The following is a 24864-nucleotide window of genomic DNA, read 5'->3' on the forward strand; positions in this document are numbered from 1 at the left end:
GAGTCAAGACTAGATGTAGCCTATTTGTAGCCTACTATTTTATCTAATCTGACATGCCAATCTATTGCCTGTCTCACTGTCTGTCAGACTTGATGAAATACATGACATCTATGTATGCATTCATTGTGACATTTCAAATGAAAAAGGTTAATCGCAGAAGAAGAAGCAGAATGGATAGGACAGGTGGTATGGAAATATGCACCGTGATAAAAACGTGAGGGTAGCAGTCACGTTTGGCACCCGTTGGCACCACCACTCAGCTCCCACCCGGCACCCACCCATGATTGGGCGCGCACCAGTCACGTTACCAGTGACCGTTCATTCAATCAACCGCTGCGCATGCGCACTTTGGGCACTCGTAGGACGCATCATGATGCCGGTGGAAAAGTTCTCATGAAAGTTAAAACATTTCTCTTCCAAACTGGATAAGGTTGGTCCTCAGAAACTGGAACAGAGTTGACGTGAAGTCAACTTGGACACGCAGACGGATACTTCTACACCAAATGGCCCCAACAGCCCACGAATACTCATCAGAAACAGGTAAAGAAATAACTCAGAACTGTCATTAGCCTCTAGTAGCCTGTTAGCTTTCTACTTTCAGCTTTTGTTTACTTATGCAAGTCCTGACTGTCACTGTCAATCTGACCATGTTGCTGCTCACCCATGCAGCAGACATAGCCATAAATTATAACTACCAGGAGATATGTCGCTAATATGTCGGACGTTGTGTCTCTCACAACGTCCGAATATTAGCGACATATCTCCTGGTAGTTATAATTTATGGCTACAGCAGACACACAGCCAGTGGTGGAAAAAGTATCAATACTACAATGCAGAAATACTGTTAGAAGCAGAAGTCCCTAGAGTGAACAAAAGTATTGTTTCAAAATGTACTTAAAAGTAAAAGTACTCATGCAGAATCTCACATTAAACACTTTTTTAAATGTAGAAAACTTTTGAAAATGGCAGATCTACAAGCTTGAGTAGAAGTAAAGGTATTGGACATTCATAGGTCTATGTCTAGACCTATGAACCTATGAAAGGTCTAGATATCAAAGCATTAAACATATGAGGACATAAATCCTAGAGGTAAAACCACTAGACACGTGTATTCTTCTTTAGCAACAGTACGTGTAGGGATGGATTGGACAGGTAGAGTAGCTCTGGTATATAGAGTTCTAACGCTATGGATCAGAGCTATTGAATACCCTAAGTGCAGCCATTGACATAACGTCAACACTTACATATAGCTCTGTTATATTGAGTGATAGTGAAATGTTTGGCATTTGACTGGGTATTCTTTACTCAATTTCACCATACCCCAACTCACTCTGTATCACTAAACTGGCATCAACAGACTAATCATGCATAAATAAAAAATATGCTTTAAACTTAAATTTCGTTTTCAAGATACCACATACCATTGCATCATATAGCAATGTAATGACCGATACGTTGAATTTGTGAGCTGCAAAAATAACAAACAACGTCCCTTTCTGGAAAGTCAAAAGTCTTCAGGATAAAGAAAGTAAGCAGTCAATAACGTCTGTAATATGTTTGGTTAAATGAAAAGCAACAACATTGATTTAAGGTTTTTGCAGGACACTTTCAATAAAACATTGTACCATTACCACCCGTCATGTCATTGATTGATTGAAGAATTTATTAGAAGGTTGCATAGGAAAAGGTACAGTTTCATGACAGTACAAGGTCAACTAAAAGGAGGATCCTAGTAAGCTTTTCGACATATTTATTTACACAGGAATCACTTTATGTATCTCATATACAGTACATGTAACATTGAGTACTTTGCATAGCATATCATCAATAACAAAAGGGGAAAAAAGCAGTCATAAAGAAGAAAAAAAGAAAGGGAAAATAAAAAGAAATAGAAGATATTTACAGTGATATTTACATTGATCTTTAAATGTTATTATCTCCCCAGGAATGCGGTGTCCCCTGGAGGTAGAGCTGCGCTCGGTGCTCCAGAAAAGGATCATGGTCCTGGATGGAGGCATGGGGACTATGATCCAGCAGCACAGACTGGAAGAGGAGCACTTTAGGGGGAAAGAGTTCAAAGACCACCTTCACCTGCTGAAGGGAAACAATGACGTGCTGAGCATCACCCAGCCGGATATCATTTACCAGATACACAAGGTAAATGGTGCAGTTTATCCAAGGCGCTTTACAATGTGCATTACATTCATCCATTCATACACAGACGGTGGAGGAAACCATGCAAGGCACTAGCTTTGGTCCATAGCATTAGTGGAGTTCTCCCTAACGCTATGTTCGTCTTCCTCCGTATCTCCTTGGCAAAACCGGAAAACCCCGCCGTCTGGTCCGAAAATAACAAAAACGGTTTCGCCCCTCACCAAACCAAAGGTATCAGTGGACAGTTGAAAGCTGATATTATTGTCTAGATACAGATAGACTATTATGTAAATATCTTAAGTTGCCCTTATGTGGGTGGGGTCGGGTGGGGGGGCGACAATCTGTCATTTACATTGACTTCTTGTGCACTGGGATTGGAATTTTCCATTCAGTGTCAAATATACTACTCGGGGATCTCAGGACAACTCTTGGCCTACTTGTTGTGTCTTGAGTGTGTTATATACAAGCTAACTTAACCAAGCTATATTTATCTCACAAGTAAACCTCTCTGACATATAATACTGACAGCAGTCATCCAAGGATTGGATCACTTTGATCACATGGGCCCGGGCATCCCAATGGCCATGATGTTGTTAGAGAGCATAGCATAGCACGTGCGTGCCCTGATCAACGAGTCCCTGATAGGATTCCAGGCCAGACAATTTACTGAATGTCATTCCTCTACTCTGTATTACTTTCTCTCTGTCCACAGTTGCTTTCGATTAAATGTTTAAAAAGTAAAAAATACATTAGATGTTCACTATTTGTTGTATGAAAATGTGTATAGGGCTTAGTGGTGATCTACATACAGCATTGCATCTTGCCACAGGATACCAAAGAAATGTATGAGGCGATTGAAAGGCCTCTTTGCATTTCAAGGATTTTCCACACAGCAAATCTTCATTTCTGTCTGTCTGTTTAGGACTATCTGGTTGTTGAATGAGAACAACAGAGACAGCAAGATAGCGAAAAGTGTGTGTTGTACTTTTAGGGGGAGCGAATGCCCCATTTTGAATAGGACTAGTGCAGTGTGAATAATCTTGTGTGAAATCCATTGTGCTGTGCAGTTGACACTCAGTGATACAGACAGACATGACAACTGTGTGGAAATTCATTTGAGTTGTGCATTTATTTGGGTATGAAATCCCTTACTAATAGGGGATATAATTATACGCAGACCTGGGCATTGTGCGGCCCGGGGGCCGTATGCGGCCCTTTGGTTCACTCTGACTGGCCCTTGTAGGGTTAATGGCAAATTACAAAATAAACACATTTTCTAATTTTACCTCATGCATGGACTAAAGCTGCATTTCTTTTATTTTGACGTATTTTATTCACCTACATATGGCAATGTGTACATCAGCACGTGTGTGTGATCACTGGATTGTTGTCTCAATAACAAGCAGGTGGTCAGACTGGTCACAAGTCAAGACGACCTGCCCTTTAGCCTTTAGTGGCAAAAAAAAGAAAAGTCGATGCCAAATGCTGGGTTTTCAACAAAAAATGTAGGTCGGAGGTAAAGCTGTGTGTTTAGTTTGCGGGGAGCACATCTTGCGGGGAGCGCTGCTTTTTGGCCCGGCCCTGCACAATATTTTCTGTTGATCATGTGGCCCCATGGAAAATATAATTGCCCACCCCTGAATTATAGCGACAGAAAGCATTTATCACATCAGTGTGTGTTTGTTTTAAAATAGACGGTGCTGACACAAATCATGAAACGGACACACTAATGTGCATTTCTCTGTGCTTGTCCACAGGAATACCTGCTTGCTGGTGCAGACATTATAGAGACTAACACATTTAGTAGCACCAGCATTGCGCAGGCTGACTATGGACTGGAGCACATGGTAAGAACTGTCATAACAAATATCAATCACCAATCAATCACTGAAGGGAAGTTTTGCAGAAGCTTACTCCATCAGTCACAAACCACAGCTGCTCTTAAGACATTCATACATTTGCGACTGCTTTGAGTTTTGACTTCATCAATATCTTTTTGAAATCATCAATATCTTCCCATTAGTAGGTAAAGATCATCAAAATCTCATCAATTATTCAGACCCCATGCGACAACGAGCTTTTGCATTGCTTATTTTAAGATACATTTTAGTTTATTGCCATGTATGAAAATGGCAAGGACTTGTACATAGACCTGTGTTGGCTGGCAATACAAAAATATTACAATTTCAACTGCAAATGTTTTCTGTATTTCTGTAAGTAATTGTCTGTTTTTGAATTGCGCTGTATCTGACTGTGACTTGCAGGCTTATCGCCTCAACCGAACATCAGCAGAAATTGCCAGGCAAGCAGCCGATGATGTCAGCAAAAAGACAGGTGAGCTGGGTTTGGGGGCTGTGGTGGTTGGTTTGCAAAGACAGACACTACAGGGTTTCCTGCAGGAAAAAGTCTTGACCAGGGGGGATTCAATTTTTTGATAGTTAATTAATTAATTATTCAAGTAATTAATTCACTTAATTTGTAATATTAATTCTTAATTTTGCCCTATAAAAAACACATAAATGTGCCCATGATGACGGAAAACACAACTAAATTAATTCCCTTATTTTAGACTAATTCTTATTTTTGCCCTCAACATAAAAGGAGAGGTTGACTCTTGTCTCTTGGCCAGGGGGGACAGATTTTAGGCCAGGGGGCCCCCCTGGCCAATAAAGTGCTGCAGGAAACCCTGCACTAGACAGGACAGCTCTTATGAATAGCTCTAATGATAACATGGGTCAATGCCACAGTTCTCTGAGTATAGACAGACAGTTCTCTGGATTGATGGATAATTCCCAGGCAAAGAAATGGTGACATGTCAGGGGGTTTCCTCTCCGTCTGGTCTGGGGATTTCCCTCTATCTGTAACACATGTGACCTGTTTCATCACCACTAGGTTGTAAACGTTACGTGGCGGGAGCATTGGGTCCCACCAACAAAACTCTTTCGGTGTCGCCCTCTGTGGATAGACCCGACTTCAGGAACATCAGTAAGAGAATGTTTTTTTCCCCAAAAAAATGTTTTTAATACAGAATCCACATTAATAAGTGGTAACGTATAGAGTATTTTGTAACATGTTTGGGTGTGTCGTCCCCAGCGTTCAATGAGCTGGCAGAGGCATACACAGAGCAAGCCAGAGGCTTATTAGACGGAGGAGCAGACATTCTATTAGTGGAGACCATCTTTGACACTGCCAATGCTAAGGTAATCTCTCTCACCTGACTGCTTTATCCCACCCAAATGTGTCTATAGATGAAGCATGGAGTTGTGGTCATCTATGGGCAGTGGGCACAAGCCTAAAAAGGACTTTAATTGAATGTTCAACATCCATAATGAGTTTTATCAATATATGAATCTCGTTTGTCCTTGGTTTTATTTTACAGGCAGCCTTGTTTGCCATCAGCACGCTTTTTGAAAAGAACTACGAGCCAAGACCAATATTTGTATGTACACTGTTATTTATATGCAATATACCGTATCTAGAATAAATCAGTTCTAAATAGTCGTGTGAAGGTTTGTGATTGCTCATTGTGATCGCTTGTTGATCTGTTCCTCCAGATCTCAGGAACTATTGTGGACAGGAGTGGACGTACTCTTTCGGGGCAGACAGGAGAGGCTTTTGTGGTCAGTGTATCCCACGCTAAGCCACTATGGTGAGGATCATTATGTTACATTTTGACATTATTATTAGTATAATCTACATATTTAGCAGGTGTGATCGGTAGATTCGGTATGGTATATCCCATACATGAACACTATTTTGACTAGTTTAACAGTTTACGCTGACACAGCTCTGTTGCACTTTTTTTGTTAATAAAACACAGGGCATGTGATTGTGGTAATTCTGATTCACGTTTGATGTCACAATATTGACATGGTGCATTTCAATAGATAATATTTAGACTGTACTAAACTGTTTTTTCAAATAGTTTTTCCCATGCCCACTAAAGGTCCATACTTCCCCTGTATTCTGTGCCTCAAATGCATTTTACTGGTAGTCTTTTAATGTAAAGTTAAGCATTCTGTTGTACATTTTTCCACCTAATATTGTGCATCTGTTACCAAAGGTTTTTGTATCTGCTTCAGTGTATTGATAAATGAGAGCAGTAACAGTTTGGTATTGATCATAACTGTATGTCTTTGTTTCAGTATTGGTCTGAACTGTGCACTGGGGGCCACAGAGATGAGGCCCTTTATAGAGGCCATAGGGAAGAGCACCACAGCTCTCATTATCTGTTATCCTAATGCAGGTAAACCCACTCATAGTTTAGGCCTAATGCCTGGTGTTAGCCTGATAAGCTTAATGCATGTTTTTTTATGGAAATAGGACTTAAATGGTTAATTTATGTCTGCGTGACAACGTGTTGTGCAACATGTCAGCGACAATAATTATGGAAATTCCGACAGGTCTGGCAATGGATGTCATGTACCTACTGATTGTTGTCGCAGACACTGTCTTAAGTGTGTATACTCGTGGGACATGTGATTGGATTGGCTGAAGCCAAAGCCGTAGTGATGATGCTATTAGAACCAGACTACTTTATGAAGGAAGACGTTCGGCTACCATATTTGCAGAATGTAAACCTCGGCTGGGCGTGGCATCTATTTGCCATAGCATCAATGTGCACTGCCCCTGAACAATTAATAAAAGTAAAACTTGGCTTGGAATAAGTACTTGCCTGGTAATGAGATTCCCGGGTTATGTTTTGTCTTAGGCCTCCCAAACACGTTTGGAGAGTATGACGAGACTCCAGATGTGACGGCTTCTCATCTGAAGGTATGTATATGGAGCATGGAATACACACACGCACGCACGCACACACACACACACACACACACACACACACACGTACAGATATTGGTGAAAACAAAAACAGTGTCAACATAGACATTATTTCACCTCTGTCAGATAATGTGCATCTGTATTGGCCTTTGCTTTCATTAGTCATCAACAGGGATGGGGATTGTTCCTTTTTCATCGATTTTTTTTATCGAACCTGCTTATTATCGATCCAATTCCTAATTGATCCCACTATCGATACTTTTCTATTATTGGCAGTTGTTGACAAATTTGTGCTAATATGGGGCACTCTCACTTTTATTTAATTTGATAACCTTCCTGTACGCTGAAACCTAGTTGACACTGTTCTGGAGCAACTGTTGGGCAGATTTGTGTTAATTTCCCTGTTTATCTCAATCTGTAGGAGTTTGCAATGGATGGTCTTGTGAATATAGTAGGAGGCTGCTGTGGAACCACACCAGCTCACATCAGGTCATTATAGCCTTATTTATTATTTGCCTGTACTGTATTATTGCAATTACTGTCTTTGTTATTATACATGGTCCTCATGTGCATTCTTGAATGGCATAGGGAGAGAACTTACAATAGGCTTTGTCCAAGTTCACACACGTTTTATAAATGTACTTAATTAATATACATTTTCTATTTATATCACTGTTTTTTAAATGCACTTTGAAAACACATTTTTAAACTTATGATTTTGTTCTCTCTATCTCTCTCTTTGACTTTCCAGGGCCTTGGCTGAGGCAGTCAAGCAGTGCCAGCCTAGAGTGCCCCCTGCTGACATCTTTCGGGACTACATGCTGCTCGCAGGTATAATCCTGAGTTTTCATTTAACTTCAAAGATGTGCTGCGGAATGATGTGCAGAGTGTGTGTTATGGGGTGTGCACATTATAGGAGGGATGGAAACTAATTTGCTTGCATGAGAATATGTAGCAGCATCCTAAGAAATGTAGGAGAACCCAGCAAAATGTAAGGAGCAGACCTGCAATTGTAGATTAGGTTAACCCATGGAGGGAGTACAATGTATTGAGACAGACGGTGTTGATAAATGTGTAGAAGGATTGCTTTGCTATTGTGAATATAGATGATCAGTAAAAATGGAATAACAGTACATCATACTTTGAAATGAAAGTAGCATCACTACCAATAGTGTATTTATGATTAATAAAAAAGTAATGTGGGTGCATTTGGTGTTGTCCTCCTCATTGATTAGCAAGATTCTGAGTTGCAGCTGTTGGCAACTGTGCTTGCTTTGCTTCTACATAGTTATTCCATATCCGTTCAAAGACATGAGCGTCAGCAATGGATAGTAACTTTGTACTTAATATAGGCTATCTCAACAGTTAAAAGACACACTAATAACAGCTTGATGTGGGAGTCGGGAGAAGTGGCAAATGTTTTACACTCACAGTCACACCCATGCGTCCTTGTGGACCAACACTGGTAGCTAACAGTATGGAGGTTGCTGCAGTGTACACGGTGCGTGGTAGCGTGCACGTGTGCGACCCACGTAACGGTGGACACTCTAATAACAGCTTGATGTAGAAGTTGGGGAGAAGTGAGAAATGTTCTTCCGCACTGTCGCGCCGCAAGCCTCTTTTTTTAATTTTGAACGCACTTCACGTTGTGGTACCGCAACGTCTGTGTTAAGTCCGAGTCACACACTGAAGCAGATACAAAAACCTTCCTTAAAACCTGTTCAGCATAGGTGCCTACAATAACCTAATTTAAACTCCCTGGTTATTAGGGCTGGAGCCGTTCAGGATCGGGCCCTACACTAACTTCGTCAACATCGGAGAGCGCTGTAACGTGGCGGGGTCGCGGAAGTTCGCCAAACTGATAATGGCAGGCAACTACGAAGTGAGTCAGATTTTCTGTTGTTTGAATGTTTTTGTGTAGCCCAAAACAGAGATTAGCTAATGTCCTCTCCTCTCCAGGATGCATTGAGCATAGCTAAGGCCCAGGTGGAGATGGGAGCCCAGGTTCTAGACATTAACATGGATGAGGGGATGCTGGAGGGTCCCACCGCCATGGCTCGCTTTTGTAACTACATCGGCTCTGAACCTGACATAGCCAAGGTGAGACATTTGACCTGTTGTGGGAACGTTTTATTGGATTTCTCTTCTTTGGAATATTATTAGACAATTGAGTTCAGGGGTGCAACAGCTATTGAATCAATTATACAAATACTCCATAATTTAATATAATCAAATCATAATGGATCCATTTTTTTTTTCTTTTTGGCATGACATGACACTACTAAATAATAAATGTTGTGAAAATATCCGAACTACAAGATCACAAAGTGTCGCGTTGGCGAGTTCTGAGCTAGTAGCTATTCAGCTATTTTCAAATGTTTAGTATAAAATTGGGCTTGGGTTAATTCGCTGGAGGAAAAAAAAACAGTGATTATTTGATTAATCAAATTGAATAATGGCTCTCGTGTCTTGTCGTGGACTCCTCTCCAGGTTCCTCTGTGCATCGACTCCTCCAACTTCTCTGTGATCGAGGCGGGGCTGCAGTGCTGCCAGGGGAAGTGTATTGTCAACAGCATCAGCCTGAAGGAAGGTGAAGAGGAGTTCCTGGACAGAGCTAAAACTGTGAGGCGCTACGGGGCTGCTGTGGTGGTCATGGCCTTTGACGAAGAGGGACAGGTCAGTAGCCGCACGCACACACACTCACGCACGCACGCATGCGCACGCACGCACACACACAGATGGATGTGTGCACAATGCGCACCAGGTTCATGGAAGCTCTGACTGGAAGCGGTGCAGAATAACTAGCGTCATGTCTACAGGGTGTACATTTACATCATGGCCCTGGAACATATTTGTATATCAAGCCGCCTCACGCTACAGACTCAGGGGATGGGCTCTTGACATATGCTTAGTATAGCATTTACTCAAGTGCCATCTGTATGCCAAAATGTCCACTTGCCCACAATATAGCTCAAAATGTAATGGGCGATTGGGCGCACGCATTGTCATGAAACTTTCACAAACAATAGTGCACACACAAGCTCTCTTCTTTTTCCAATATTCTGCAGGCAACAGACACAGAACAAAAGGTCCAGATCTGCACTCGAGCCTACAACCTGCTGGTGGACAAAGTGGGATTTGACCCCAACGACATCATCTTTGACCCCAACATCCTCACCATCGGCACAGGCATGGAAGAACACAGTGATTATGCCATCAACTTCATCCGTGCCACCAGGCTTATTAAGGTAGTGTGCACACATACACATTACACACTCCTATTGAGCCATGTGTGTTTTGTAGGCGTTTGATTAATGATAGATTATGTATCCATATCATGATTGGATGACAAAGGCTGCATGGTAGTCCTCTGTACCAAGTTTTAAATATTTTAGCGAGATAGAATAACAAACTCAACTGTACAGAGAAATGGAAAAGAATGTGATCCACATACTGTAGATTTTATTTTTATGCCAGCTGCCAGTTGATAGCTGTAAACTCATTGCACTGCCTGCCCATGCTGTGTCCCCCACTGTTGTCAGCAGACGTTAGGGAAAATCAATGAATGTATTGGTGGCCTTGGTTCTGTGGCATGCTTGTGTCTCATGTATAATTGTGTGTGTATGTGCATGCGTGTGTGTGTGTGTGTGTGTGTGTGTGTGTAGGAGACCTTACCGGGAGCCAGAGTAAGTGGCGGTCTGTCCAACCTGTCATTCTCCTTCAGAGGGATGGAGGCCATCAGAGAAGCCATGCACGGAGCATTTTTATACCACGCCATCAAGGTAGACGCACTATCACACGCATACACTGGTACACACACCACCAACACACATGCAGACCCAAGTACAGCCACCACCATACATGGTTTTCTCTGTATAATAGTGGGTTGGGCATGGTGCTAAAGTGCTAGAATCAGAGCTGGAGCCAAACATACACTAATGGAGAAAGGCAACCTTCAAACAATGCTACTTTTGAAGGAAGGAAGGCATACACCTGGAGCATGGTGTATGCAAGCTCTCTCACACTCTCTCTCTCTGTGTATCTCTTTCTCAAATTCAAATACGTTTTATTAGCTGGACAAATTGCAAACAGGGAAAAAACTAAAGGGATACAATCTATTAGTTCCAAACCTTAAAGGTTGACAAGTTATGCTCTTGCCCTCTCGCCTTTGCCCCCAGGATGGCATGGACATGGGCATAGTGAATGCGGGCAATCTACCTGTGTATGACGACATCGATAAAGAACTGCTGCTCATGTGTGAGAACCTCATCTGGAACAGAGATGATGACGCTACCGAGAAACTGCTGGCCTACGCACAGGTACACACACACACACACACACACACACACACACACACACACACACACAAAACACACACACTTGTATACACAGAGATGCTTCTACCTAGACATACTGTAAACATGATACAGTATAATACACATGGATTGCTCATGCAACACACAAATTGAGATGCAACATGTGTGCAGATAAGTGCTACACATAGATCTACACATCGATGACCACACACACACGCACACTCGGTTGTAAAATACTCTACATCTGTTGTTACGAATATTCATAGATCAAATAGTCACTTGCACACTTGAAAGATTTCAACCACTGCCTTATATATATTTCATTATGCAGCAAATAGTGAAACTATCTGCATTGTGATGCTTTGTGAGCTTGTTGATCAACAACATCTCTTGATCAACAACTTAAGTCCAAAATGGGGACATGTGCTGAAACCACCGAATCCTTTGTAACTCAAAAGACTGTTGTCTACAGAACCATGCCAAAGGAGGGAAGAAGGTGGTTCAGACAGATGAGTGGAGAGAGGGAACAGCAGAAGAGAGACTGGAGTATGCTCTCGTCAAAGTAAGATCTGTCATCTGTGATTATAGAGCTATCTCAACAAACATTATGTTAATAAGAAAGTTTGATTTACCAAATAATATATTCAACACTCCACTCCCAGTCCAGACAATATTTTTCCAAGATGTTGTTTGGGACCAAATGGAGGGATGGACCCACACACAGCTATCCATTGAGCCTCACTTCCTGTCCTCATCTACTTGTGTATGTTCAGGGTATAGAGAAGTACGTGGTGGCGGATACAGAAGAGTGTCGATCTCAGGTGGAGCGCTACCCGCGGCCCCTCCACATCATCGAGGGTCCGCTGATGAACGGCATGAAGGTGGTTGGAGATCTGTTTGGAACTGGCAAGATGTTCCTCCCACAGGTAACGCACTCATAGGAATGGAACCATATGAAAATGTCACAATTATTGTGACCAAAGAAATCACGATTTACGATATTATCGCGATAATCAAAATATCAGCAACATCCTATTATTCTGGGGCGGAACGTTTGCCAAAAAACTGCCGATCTACAAGCCCACTGCAAATAAAAGGTGAATTGATCCCAGTGCATGACGGAGGACGATTTCACGATAAATTACATCTCCACAATACGATTACCATGAGTGTTTTTATCAAAACGATAAACGATAATATCGCTTATTGTCACATCCCTATACACTCAAGTTGTACACAATCCCAGAATAGAGATCAACCACATGGGGTTAAAGGTGTCTCTGTGTGTGTGTGTAGTACACATCTGTGTCCGGTTTCCTTACAAAGTTGCATAGTAAACGATCCAGTCCAATTTTCTGACAACATTTCAGATTACCTGTTATTTTCCAAAGCCTGAAATGATTCTGAAACAGCTGCAAACAGGACAGAGGAAAAAAAACTCACATTAGTGCATGAATGTGTTTTCTCTAACCCCTAATAATAATGTTTCATGCATTATGAATGTGCATTGCACTACTTGTGTTATGTACTGTATATGCATTATGTACTGTAGTATTGTAGTATATGTGTGTCTTTGCAGGTGATCAAGTCGGCTCGTGTGATGAAGAAGGCGGTGGGCTATCTGATCCCCTTCATGGAGAAGGAGAGAAAACAGATGATGTTGGCATCAGGGACGATAGAGGAAATGGTTAGTCAGCAGCGAGTTACTGATCCAAATGGAATATGCTGATAGTCTATGATCTAGAGCCTAGATCAGGGGTCAGCAAGTAAGTCTGATCTCGGGCCAAACTTTTTCAAAGATGGTGGGCCAGAATACAATCAATGGCTAATTTAGGACCTGGAACTTACAACAAACAACCTTATATAAAATAATAATAAGTTAGGTATAATAATTGATAGAAAAGCATGTGGAATCAAATGTTACAGGAGCACACAGAAATGCTAATGTAATCATTTTGGCTCTTTAAAATGTTTCAAAATAATATTTTATCTGGAGACAGATACTCCTTTTTGACCAAGAGCTCTTTTATGGTTCAGGGTCTCATAGAACGGAGAGAAACAATGTATTATTTAAGGCATGTGTTTTTCATCCAAAAGTCTCAAGAGGAAAGTTGACAGTGAAAACATAACATTCAAAGAAAGGAAATGGAACTATTTGTTCATCCTACCCGATTATCAATTCAAATATATTGCTGTCCATATCCTACCTGGACTGTCAGTCAGCTATTGTAAATGATTTGCAAAATAATTTGTCGAGCCAGATGTTATCGCTGGCGGGCCAGTTCTGGGCTTCTAGCCCACAGGCCGCCTGTTGACTACAACTGGCCTAGATGGTAATTACTAAAATCTCAGCAAGTGACACTTGTGTTTACTTTATGTTCAACTTCACGTTCTGTACGCCTGCTACAGGATCCATACCGGGGCACCATTGTCTTGGCGACAGTGAAAGGAGACGTCCACGACATCGGAAAGAACATCGTAGGCGTGGTACTGGGCTGCAACAACTTCAGGTAAAGGACTTAAGTCTGTCAGAGTGAAAGATCTGGATGTTCCACGTCTTTCAGAGTGATAGATCTGGGTGTTCCATGTCTTTCAGAGTAATAGATCTGGGTGTGATGGTACCGTGTGATAAGATACTGAGAGCAGCCATAGAGCACAAAGCCGGTAAGTTCCTACAATCTTTTACATTTTTTGAATTTTTCAATAAAGGCTTTGAATTTGTCTCCTAGTTCTGCGGCAAAACTTGATTTGTATGTCGTTGTATGACAGTGTTGCTCAACACCGACTTAAAATAGTCAGTCTGCAAGCTCACAACATGTCGCACCATGAAGTGTTGTGAGCATCACTCACGGCCATTAGAAATGGTCTGGGAAAGGTAGTCTTGGCTAAGGAGTGGTTCTCTGTGGTCATGTGACGTGTTCCTCCAGACATTATTGGTCTCTCTGGCCTCATCACCCCCTCTCTGGAGGAGATGATCTACGTAGCCAAAGAGATGGAGAGACTTGGCGTGAAGACTCCACTGCTTATAGGGGGAGCTACCACATCCAAGTAAGTCTGTAATACACATACAGTACTTACATTCACACATACACTCATGTACATTCAGTCATGAATATATATACTTGCAACTTGTCATATAATGGTTTTCATACAGTACTTACAGTGTTTGTGTTGTATTGTTTTTGGTGTTGTGTAGGACCCACACAGCGGTGAAGATTGCCCCTCGCTACAGTTCTCCTGCAGTTCACGTTCTGGATGCCTCCAGAAGTGTAGTGGTGGTAAGCTGATTGAGCGGCACACTACAAGTCATCACATTTAAAAAGAAAAAATATAATAATATAACTCATTGGGCTTGTTTCCATCACCTATGAGTTGGTTTCAGATCCACATGACCATAAACAGTGCACAGTTTTTAAATAGTTCGTTTTAGTTATTTAAAAAATCTTTATTTTTTAAATAACTTTTTTGATCAACCAGGCTTTCAAAGAAGGCTTATTTAGCAATAATAGTTGGAGAGCTTCTGTTTTAGGCTGTCATCCCCTCGCGGAAGTCCTCTCGTTTTAGTTCTTAGTTTTGTTCATAAACTGGCCACATACACAATGTACCCACATTTAGCTAGAGACTTCATTTGGGCCTATTTGGGTTAGTATGTAGGAATAATGTTGCACAGCTATTTGTAATAATGGGAGTATACTGATATATTCACACAGGGGATATATATATATATATATATATCACACAGGAGATATATATATATTGATAGCATGATCTGCTCTCTTATGTCTCTGTGTTAACCACTGTACTGCAGTTCTGCTACTGACCATTGTCTCTCTGTCTGTTCCTTACCACTGCTCTATGTATGTACCAGTGCTCCCAGCTCCTGGATGAGAACTTGAGGGACGAGTACTTTGAGGAGGTGACTGAAGAGTATGAAGACATCAGACATGAGCACTATGATTCACTAAAGGTATAGAAGGTTTCTGGCAGCTCACTCTTATGGCAGCTCACTCCTTATGACAGACCTAGAATGAAGCTGCCAAGAAGGTTTAATATATTTATAACGTATTTATAACTGCACCTTAAGATGACAATAGCACGGTTCAAGTGCCCCTTGAGTCTGAAGCATGTCTGCCTGATGACACTGAGTTGTGACATCACTGATAAATCTTATTTAAGGTGGTTAGATGAAGTGTATAAAGAATATGAAGAGATCAGAGAGCATTACATCTGACATGTAAGTGTGCATGAATATATATGAGGGCTGTACTTGAACAGTTGTCAGCCTTCTGATTGGTTTTGAAAATCCAGAAAAATCCACATTATGCACAGTAACTAACCAAGTTTAACTAACCAAGTTTTTTGGATTTTGGATTTTTGTCCAAACAAGCAAAGGAGTAGTACCACATTAGGCCAGAAGAGTGGCAGGACCACGGGCGGGACTTGACAAAGGGTGTCTAGTGTTGTCAGATTAGTTATTAGTATGATGATGTGAGGTAAAGTAGCATAGAAACCGTAGTACCATTCTCATAACTTCTTCCCCTTTTGTCCCTTTCAGGATCGTCGGTACCTGTCTCTGTCCCAGGCCAGAGAGAAGGGTCTGCATATAGACTGGCTCTCACTACCCAGACCAGGTAAATGTTTTTTCCTAAATGTCTCCTGGGTCTGGGAAGAAAAGAAAAAAAATCTTACATATTGCAGCTTTAACACTCAGGATATTACAGTTTATGTGTGCGTCTCTCTATTTTAGTGCGTCCTCAGTTCCTGGGTACCCATGTGTTCAAGTCATACGACCTGCGTAGTCTGGTGGACTTCATCGACTGGAAGCCATTCTTTGACGTCTGGCAGCTGAGGGGAAAGTACCCAAACAGAGGATACCCCAAGATTTTCAAGGACAAGACCGTGGGTATGTGGAAAGTATTTTATCCCTGGTTTTGTTGCTCACCATGCCCTTTTTAAATGACTTAAGTTGTATTTTGAGGAGACATTTTGTATATAATTTGAACAAGTACATTTATGTTAAAGACAGACCTTTTCATATATCGTTGATTCTCCAATAATAAGCGAGTTGTAATCTAGCGTGAACATACCTTAACACTCTCTTAGAGTAGTAGATCGGGAACATTTATTTCTGTCTTTAGTGGCTATAAATAGAGAAAATCAGTCTCTCCTTGGGTAAAATGTGGTGCAGGTTTATTTCAGGGTTGAAGGGCAGTTGATTAATGTTAACTTTGATATGTTTTGCCAGCGTTTTTATTAATGTGATGTAAAATTTGTTTACAGCCCGACAGATTTCAAGGTGTAATCGGACGCTCCATAGCTATCCTTAGAAACGTTTAATTTAAACCCTGCTGTAGATGATAGAACCCATTCTTTACATACTAAAATAAAAACCCATATGCAGTTAATAATCCAAGAAATCATTATGATGGAAAGTCTTTCTTTTGAATGATGCAGGTGCGGAGGCCAGGAAAGTGTTTGACGATGCACAGCGGCTGCTCAACTGTTTGATTGACAGCCGTGGTCTCCAGGGGCGGGGCTTGGTGGGGTTCTGGCCTGCTCAGAGTGCCGGCGACGACATACATGTTTATGCTAATGATGTAGCGCCACACGGTGACACTGAGCCCATAGCCACGTTCTATGGCCTACGGCAACAGGTGAGGTTATATAAAGCCTAAGAGACACATTTTTTAAGGGCAGGGATGTTATTACATGTTTTGGTTAGACGATTAACTCATAGGATGTTTTTTGATTATAATTCTTTTTTCTTTTATTTGCCATCTGGCATCCCATGAGTTAATCGTCATACAAAATAATCGCGATTGACGAATATATTGTCTATTTTTCCCCCTTCATTATGTACCTATACCACTATTATAGTAGGCTATAAGCTTTGATAATCCACATACTGTACTCCTTAATGAAGGAAAAGAGCAATTTAATTGCTTTTTGAACATCAAGAAAGACTAAAATGTCTCCCACATGGAGAGAATTCAGCTGGAAAAATGTGTCTCGTTTCTTCTGTACTCCAGCACAGAAAAGCAAATACTCTATTCAGACTGACTGCTGGAGATCATGTGGAGAGACGTTGGCGAACCATTTTCATATTTTCTGGGGTTGCCCTTCTGTGGTTCCATTTTGGAGAAGTGTTCACAGTGTCCTGGAAGCAGTTTTCAGAGTTACAATTGAATTTGATTTCAAAACCTTGTACCTAGCTGATATAGAAGAACTTCACTGTTCAAAGCAGGATCAATATTTGCTAAGGGTACTATTAGTAGCATCTAAAAAGGCCATAACAAAAAAATGGCTCACTAATGTTATACCAACTATAGATGAATGGATTGATTTAATCTATAATATATATATTATGGAGAGAATCACATTTAACTTTAGGGGTCAAGGGGAGATTTTCATCGACAACTGGTCTAAATGGCTTACTCATGTCGCTAATATAAGGCCTGATTTAATTTTTTCTTTTATATGACATTTATTCTATGTATATTTTGACCTCCTGTTAAGAGATGTGGTTTGAGTTCGCCCCATAGCGGACCGTGCATTTTGAAATGAATGTGCTATATGTATAGAGAGTAACTAATGTGTAGAGTGGCAGATACCTCCCCCTTGGATGTGTGTGTATTTCTATAAGTGTTTATTTTTTTATTTTATGATTATGTTTGCTTTGTTTTTGTGATTTATATGAAAAATACAATAAAACATAAATGGAAAAAAAAAAAAAGAAAGACTAAAATGTTAGGATGGGACTAGTGGAAAAGAGATCGACCCAGTTGCACTCTGAAAATAGAAGATCTACAAGATCAGAACGCGTCGCGTTGACGGGCTAGACCAGCTACTGCCTGTTGGACTTGCCATTGCCGTTTTTCCCAGTTCTGCGTATTGGTGTGGGCGGTGGATCTGTAGATTTGTTGTATTAGCAGCACGTCTGACTGGCTTCTTTTTATGGCAAAGTGTACAGATCGCTTCCTCCACGTTACTGGACTGGGCTCTCCTTTATTGTTGGAATTAAAACCGCTCGTACCACAGCGGTGCGGTGGTACGTGGCTTTGGAAACAAACTTTCATCCTCCATGACACAAACTAGTTATCCTAGCCTCTATGCTAGCGCATCCGACCAAGACAACCTGACGACGACGACACAAGAAAAACATTAACAACAGTGTGGCTGCTGCTGCTGCGTGTGCGTGCTGCTGCCTGCTACTGCGTGTGGTTGCAGCTGTGTGTGCCCCTTGCGGCTCGCAACACGATGATTGCGAGCGAGTAAAACATAGAACTTTGTTACATTTCTGTTGATTTCAACCAAGGGTCGAGTTTATTTTATTTTTGATTCCCCCATATCCATATAAAAATACACATGATGATAGAACAGAATTAAATTACGTTTCACAGAAGATCTTTTTAATTCAAATGGATAATTGACGATAATCGCAAATATGAAAAATAATCGCAAATTAATAATAATCGCGACTTCCCTAGTTTTGGTATCCTAATGAAACTGAAGGTCTGACATCAGTGAACCTGATTATATGCACACTATTAATCCCTGTATACGACGAATAGCGAAAATAGATGATCAAGTAGGTTAGCTATTTTTGAAAAACGTTGATGTTTTTGGAATCCTTGAAATTTTTTGAAAATGTTTGCCTATAATGAAAGGTGTGTGTGTGTGTGTGTGTGTGTGTGTGTGTGTGTGTGTGTGTGTGTGTGTGTGTGTGTGTGTGTGTGTGTGTGTGTGTGTGTGTGTGTGTGTGTGTGTGTGTGTGTGTGTGTGTGTGTGTGTGTGTGTGTGTGTGTGTGTGTGTGTGTGTGTGTGTGTGTGTGTGTGTGTGTGTGTGTGTGTGTGTGTGTGTGTGTGTGTGTGTGTGTGTGTGTGTGTGTGTGTGTGTGTGTGTGTGTGTGTGTGTGTTGCAGGCAGAAAAGGACAGTGCCAGCTCGGAACCCTACATGTGTCTGTCTGATTTTGTGGCTCCCAGAGACAGCGGCGTGTCAGACTATATAGGTGTTTTCGCTGTGGGCATTTTCGGAGCCGAGGCGATAAGCAAGACGTTTGAAGCCCAGGGAGATGACTACAACGGCATTATGGTCAAAGCCCTTGCTGACCGTTTGGCTGAGGTATGGACCACGTTATGGTCACATTCACACAACACTGATACACAACACATACACTTAAAGCTATCTCCAGTCTCAGACACTGTCCATGATATAGGACAATTGTCAAATATGTGCAAATGTACAGTGACAGAAAATACCCCAAGGGGGTGGGACTCTCCAAGTAGACAATAAATGATTTTGTAATGGAAGTCCACAGGGCTCAGATCGGGCTGAAACCTTGCCTAAATTTGGAGTCACAAGTGGCGTTTCCATAAAGCCACTTTTTGCGCATTAACGGCTTATTCGCAAAATGTTTTTATGGAAACACTTCAAAATGCGAATAAACTTTCATTATCCGCAAAAAAAGTTATCCGCTTGGAGGAGGATGATTTTGAGCCTTTATCGAATAAACTAAATGCGCATAAGTGAATGGAAACGGGTCAGACAATAAATGCGAATAGATTATGACGTTCTAGGTCCATTTCCCCTGCCGCTTTACGTCCATGGTATAGCGTTAGCCCACAAAACAAACCAGTTGTTTGTTACACACGGAGTGACACGGACCGTGTGTAAATTCCTCCCGTTTTCACCTCAAGCCATCGGTGGCGAACCCTTCCTCATCCCACGGTGTTGCGTGCCTGTAGTGCCCAATCTACAAGCTCAGAGCAGCTCGCATCCACGTCTCCGCGCCGCGTTGTGAGTTTGCAGATCGGCCACCTGACCTTCCAGAGGACGCTGAAACTTGCAGGATGAGCAGCACTGTGTAGCGACGCGACCGCGGTTTTCCCGGTGAACCGGTAGCTTTATGTATTGAGAGGAACTCTTGCCAATTTCGTAAGAGACTCGTTGCCAATTGTAATATATTTAAAAGTTATTTGGGGCCATGATGATGACTGATAACCCCCTTCTTCCCACTACTAGACAGCGACCGAGTCACAGCAGTCAGACGTGCAGACGGTGCAGTGCTCAGGTTCGGTCTGAAAAAAAATCAGCCCGATCAACTCTTGCGACCGTTGCTAATTCGAATGACACCCGCAAATGGAAACATGCTAAATTCGCTTTGTCTTAATGCGTATTTCTGATAATTCGCTTCCCTAATTCGAATACGTTTATGGAAACATGGCTACAGTTATGTCATAGAAGACAAGTTTGCCACATTAGGTCTGAGATACAAACTGGAGCCACACTGTTCCCATGTGCATTCCTGAGATCCACGATTCAATTTATTTTACTAAGCAAACATCCACATTTCACAAAGCAATCAATCTACCTTGATTTAGTTTAGATTGATGTTCTAGATTGATGGCTTTCTTGAACAACCCTTAGTCCCACTCCGATTCCACATGTTTGTCACCCATTGGCCTTCTCAATCTGTTTCTCTCCAGGCCTTTGCAGAGGAGCTCCACGTCCGCGTTCGTAGGGATCTTTGGGGCTACAGCACAGAGGAGGGACTTCTAGAAGCCGCAGACCTCCACAAAATCCGCTACCAGGGCATCAGGCCCGCTGCAGGCTACCCCAGCCAGCCTGACCACATGGAAAAGACTACCATGTGGGACCTAGCCAGCATAAATGAAAAGACGGGTAGGTACACAGCCTTTCACTTTAAAGATTGAGTGCTGACGGCCTATTTCCTAAAAAGCTGTATTTCAGCTCATCAAAATGTCTTTCCCCAAGATATTCTCTAGCCGTCTGTGTCCTTTGTCAAATGGAAATGGTGATCTTTTTAAACGCTTGTCCTATTATTAAAACCAATTAGTTTTATACATTAATTACACCTTTTCCTTATTTCTGTACACATACAGTACCACTTACACTACATTTTAATTGCTTTTTGGTACAAGTTCATGGATTTTTATTTGGCTTCTTTGAATCAAATTATGACGGCAACAGGAATATTCCAAGTAGAGAATATTTTTGTTACTGATGTGATCTTTTTTTTTTAAACGTCTGCTGTATTATGCTGCTCTGATGCCTTATGATTTGTGTGTGTGTTCCTTCAGGTATTAGTTTGACAGAGTCTCTTGCCATGACTCCAGCTGCTTCAGTCTCTGGACTCTATTTCTCCAACCCCCAGTCCACCTATTTCGCTGTGGGAAAGATCACTAAAGAACAGGTCACTGAACAACTCCTCATGACTTACTTTAGTGACGTAACATATCGCTGTCAGGCAGAAACCTTGTATCTCCACATTGCATTGAAATTAATGCCCTGTTTTATACTTGTCACACACATATAGACAATATGACCAATATTGGGACACCAGGTTGAAAATGGTTAAAGCTGTTTGTGGATTTTGTAAATATTTAAAGCTCAACATTTTTTTTACAACAAGGGTGAATGTTAAAATGTTTTCATTTACCCCCTTTCTATCGTTTTCGCGATTATAGCGAGTGGGTGGGGGCATGCGTACGGTGGCTAAATAAAGACAGAGACAAAATAAGACGTTTATTTTTTTATTTTTTGCTATTTACAGTAACACTACCAAGTCACATCTGCCCGTGAAAGATTGCAGTGCGTCTTGGGAATGGGCCTATTGTGTCTAAAAAGACATTTAGCCACTTGTACATATCAAAATCAAAATCCTTAAAATCGCTAAAACGATATAAGGCAGTAAATGAAAACATTTTAACTCACACAATTACTATTTAAAATATGAACCCTTGTTGTAAAAAAAACAAAGTGGTCCTTTAACCAAGAAAAATAACAAGAACTTGACTAAATAGTAACTACGTATATTTCTTGAAAAGTAACTGCTTTGTACTTTTGTACTACATGTTTTCCACCCAACATTGATATGAAATTTTGTCCATTACTCAAGGTGAATGGACAGGAACCCTTATCTCTAATGTCTATCTGTCGTCATGCTTCTTGTCTGGTCTCCACCTACAACTCATGTCGCTCTATTCTGTTCTCCTCCATCTAGGTGGAGGATTATGCAGAGCGGAAGGAGATGGCTGTGTCAGAAGTGGAGAAATGGCTGGGGCCCATACTGGGATATGATGCTGACGAGTAGCCCGGGTGTCGCTCTCCATTCCGACATGTCGCCACTCCGAAATTGACTTCTTATTGTCGGAGTGGCGACACTTCCATAGAGGTTAAGTTTAGGGTAAGGGTTAGAGATAGGGTTAGTGTCGGAATGGAGACATGTCGGAAAGGCGGGGTGTAACCGAGTAGCCCAGAGATCCTTGGACCCCAATCTACACTGTAAAGTCCTCAGTGCTCTGAGAGTGTACAAATGGACCTGACCTCTGGCGGACAAACGTTGACTCAACAGCAGTACATCACTGCACATCAATACAAGAGAGAATCACATTTCCAACCTTCCAGACGCCAAAGACACAATCTTACCATGACTGCAAAAAAAAAACTGTCTACGCCTTGTCTTGGTGCCTGTATGAAAAAACAAACTGTCAGAGATGACAGACAAATTTAATTTTCAATGGTTATAAAAAAAGAAAAACACTAAGCTCTAAGCGGAGTTCTACGTTTACTGTGTGTGAACACACCTGTCCTGTTACATCAGGTTGCCTCACAATGAACAAATGTAAGGCGCAGAGCCTTACTTGTGTCTGCTAGAGGAGGTATTCTGGAGGATATTATCTTATTTTTTATGCTGCTATTATTACTACTACATGTACTCACTGGCCACTGAATTCTGCATGTTGCAGAAAGCAGACTAGTGGTTTATTAATCTAAAATAAGTGACCCCTACCATGAGACTTTTACTGCCAACTGGAGTGAGATTTTTTTTAAACGACAGATGAAGAGTGTCTGAGCAATTAACAGCAGCAGACGGAGCACTTCAGATATCCAGAGCGCTTCACATGCACAGGACTAGGATTGGGGGGTAAAAAGTAAAAACGGTTCCAAAAGTCATGGAACCGATTCCGGTTCCAGTGTCAAATTACAACTCTACTTAAACGAGACGCCTCTTCTCAAAGATTGTGGGCATTTCTCTTCAACCTCTCTGCATAGGAAAGTGACACCAACAGTGCGTCTTTACTATTTACCATAGAAAAGCATGGCAGAAAGGTGCTGGCAGCTCAGAAAAGGCTTTCTGAGGACCCGGTCCCTGAATGGTCCTAATAGTTAGAATGGGAAAGATTCAATTAGCTGGGGCCCACAGAGGTATGGATTCTCCCCCATCCGAATGCATGTCTTGCCGGTGGGGATATGTTTTATCCAGCTTGTGGTCCGACTGAATCAAATAAATGCATTTCCTTTTGGGAAATGTAGACTGATATGTTTTATAATAGTTTGATATATCATCACAGATTGGTATGTTAACCACATTCACTGTGGCATAGCTGTTTTCTCTTTCCATCTTTCTTTCAAAGAACAAAATGCAATTCCAAATTATCTTAAAACAGGAGAACTACAAGCTCGCTACGTGTCGCAATGTGGTGATGTTTGCTTGGTAAACAATGTGCAGCAGACAATGGTTTACCAGGCTACTGCGTTATGAGCTTGTAGATATTGTTGTGCAATAAAGTACAGTAGTACAATGGTTAAGAGTTGGCCCACAAAACTAAACTAGTCATATAAATGTATTCATTGGTTTTGGTACTGTAACTGACTGTACAAGTGTGGGGGTAGGCCTTTTCCGTTAACTCTTAAACACTTACTGTAAGCCCTATTTTAAATGTATGAAGATACAAATCATATTGATTATGAACAATTTTGCAGATTGCGTTGCAAAGGTAGATTGAGTAATCTTTCTTTTACTTTTTTTTTAAAAAAATTTTTACATTCAAAACACAACAAAAGCAAAACTCAGACAAACGAAAAACCCCACAAAAAGCAAAAAATACAAAATAATCATCTTTCTTTTACTTTGAAGTTTGTAAATAGTTTTCTGTATTAGATTAACATATTAGATTAAAAAATCAAACGTTCAAGTTGGCTAGAGATGCGTCCGATACATTCACTCATTGATTTGTCATTGCTGAGCACTTGTTTAGTGTGTGTGTGTGTGTATACATTTGTGGGAGGTGTAGATGGCTGCTTTTATTCAGTTACATGATTTTGTGAAATTCAAGTGCAAGTTGTATTTAGTTGTATTCACATTCTCAGGTTCATCTCATGTGGTACATCTTACTGCTCAAATACTCAAAGAAACATGAAAAATGAAGGCAAAAATATATCTGTAAGCTCCCAACTTGACTGCAACGCATGAGCTACAACAAATCATGGATTTCACAAGCCCCTAATGTAATGTACAGTAAATTACTTAGGGCTATAAATGTCATTAATCACACATTTCTTTGTAATGCATTTCCAAATTGTCTTTCTTAAATGTTTTGTATTTATGATGGGATCAACATTGTTTATACTGATGACTCAAATGTTTTGTTTAAAATAAATATGCAATGGCTCAGCCCTTTGACTAAAGCATTTTACTACAATTTAGCAGAGCGACATTAGAGTAAGCAAGGTAAATAACCACATGCATAGAATGCAGAGTGAATGAATCAAAGGAAGCAGACCTGGAATATATCTTGTACATTTATCCC

At 41.1% G+C, this 24864-nt stretch overlaps 1 protein-coding gene across 1 annotated transcript; it reads left to right on the forward strand.

The window, feature by feature from the left end:
- The first annotated feature begins 425 nt into the window (after positions 1-425).
- Positions 426-24709, forward strand: LOC308303709 (methionine synthase-like). The gene is made up of 33 exons (XM_080748183.1): positions 426-540; positions 1946-2157; positions 3912-4001; positions 4419-4488; positions 5047-5139; positions 5248-5354; positions 5534-5593; positions 5709-5803; positions 6300-6400; positions 6866-6927; positions 7355-7422; positions 7685-7764; positions 8703-8815; positions 8893-9033; positions 9424-9609; positions 10002-10181; positions 10599-10715; positions 11112-11252; positions 11722-11811; positions 12023-12175; positions 12829-12936; positions 13659-13759; positions 13846-13913; positions 14177-14297; positions 14446-14527; positions 15118-15216; positions 15805-15880; positions 15997-16152; positions 16704-16903; positions 19172-19372; positions 20737-20932; positions 21352-21464; positions 22275-24709. The coding sequence occupies exons 1-33, from the start codon at positions 504-506 to the stop codon at positions 22362-22364; spliced, it is 3807 nt and encodes a 1268-aa protein (XP_080604309.1). The 5' UTR covers positions 426-503; the 3' UTR covers positions 22365-24709.
- Positions 24710-24864: the final 155 nt, after the last annotated feature.

The sequence above is a fragment of the Nannobrachium achirus genome (genome assembly GCF_963921795.1).
Source record: "Nannobrachium achirus genome assembly, chromosome: 18".
In the NCBI taxonomy this organism is placed as follows: domain Eukaryota; kingdom Metazoa; phylum Chordata; class Actinopteri; order Myctophiformes; family Myctophidae; genus Nannobrachium; species Nannobrachium achirus.

Coding starts and splice junctions, on each gene's coding strand:
- LOC308303709 (XM_080748183.1), top strand. CDS start 504: ATGGCCCCAACAGCCCACGAATACTCATCAGAAACAG. Junction 11,812..12,022: donor TGGAGTATGCTCTCGTCAAA/GTAAGATCTGTC, acceptor GTGTATGTTCAG/GGTATAGAGAAGTACGTGGT. Junction 12,176..12,828: donor GCAAGATGTTCCTCCCACAG/GTAACGCACTCA, acceptor GTGTCTTTGCAG/GTGATCAAGTCGGCTCGTGT.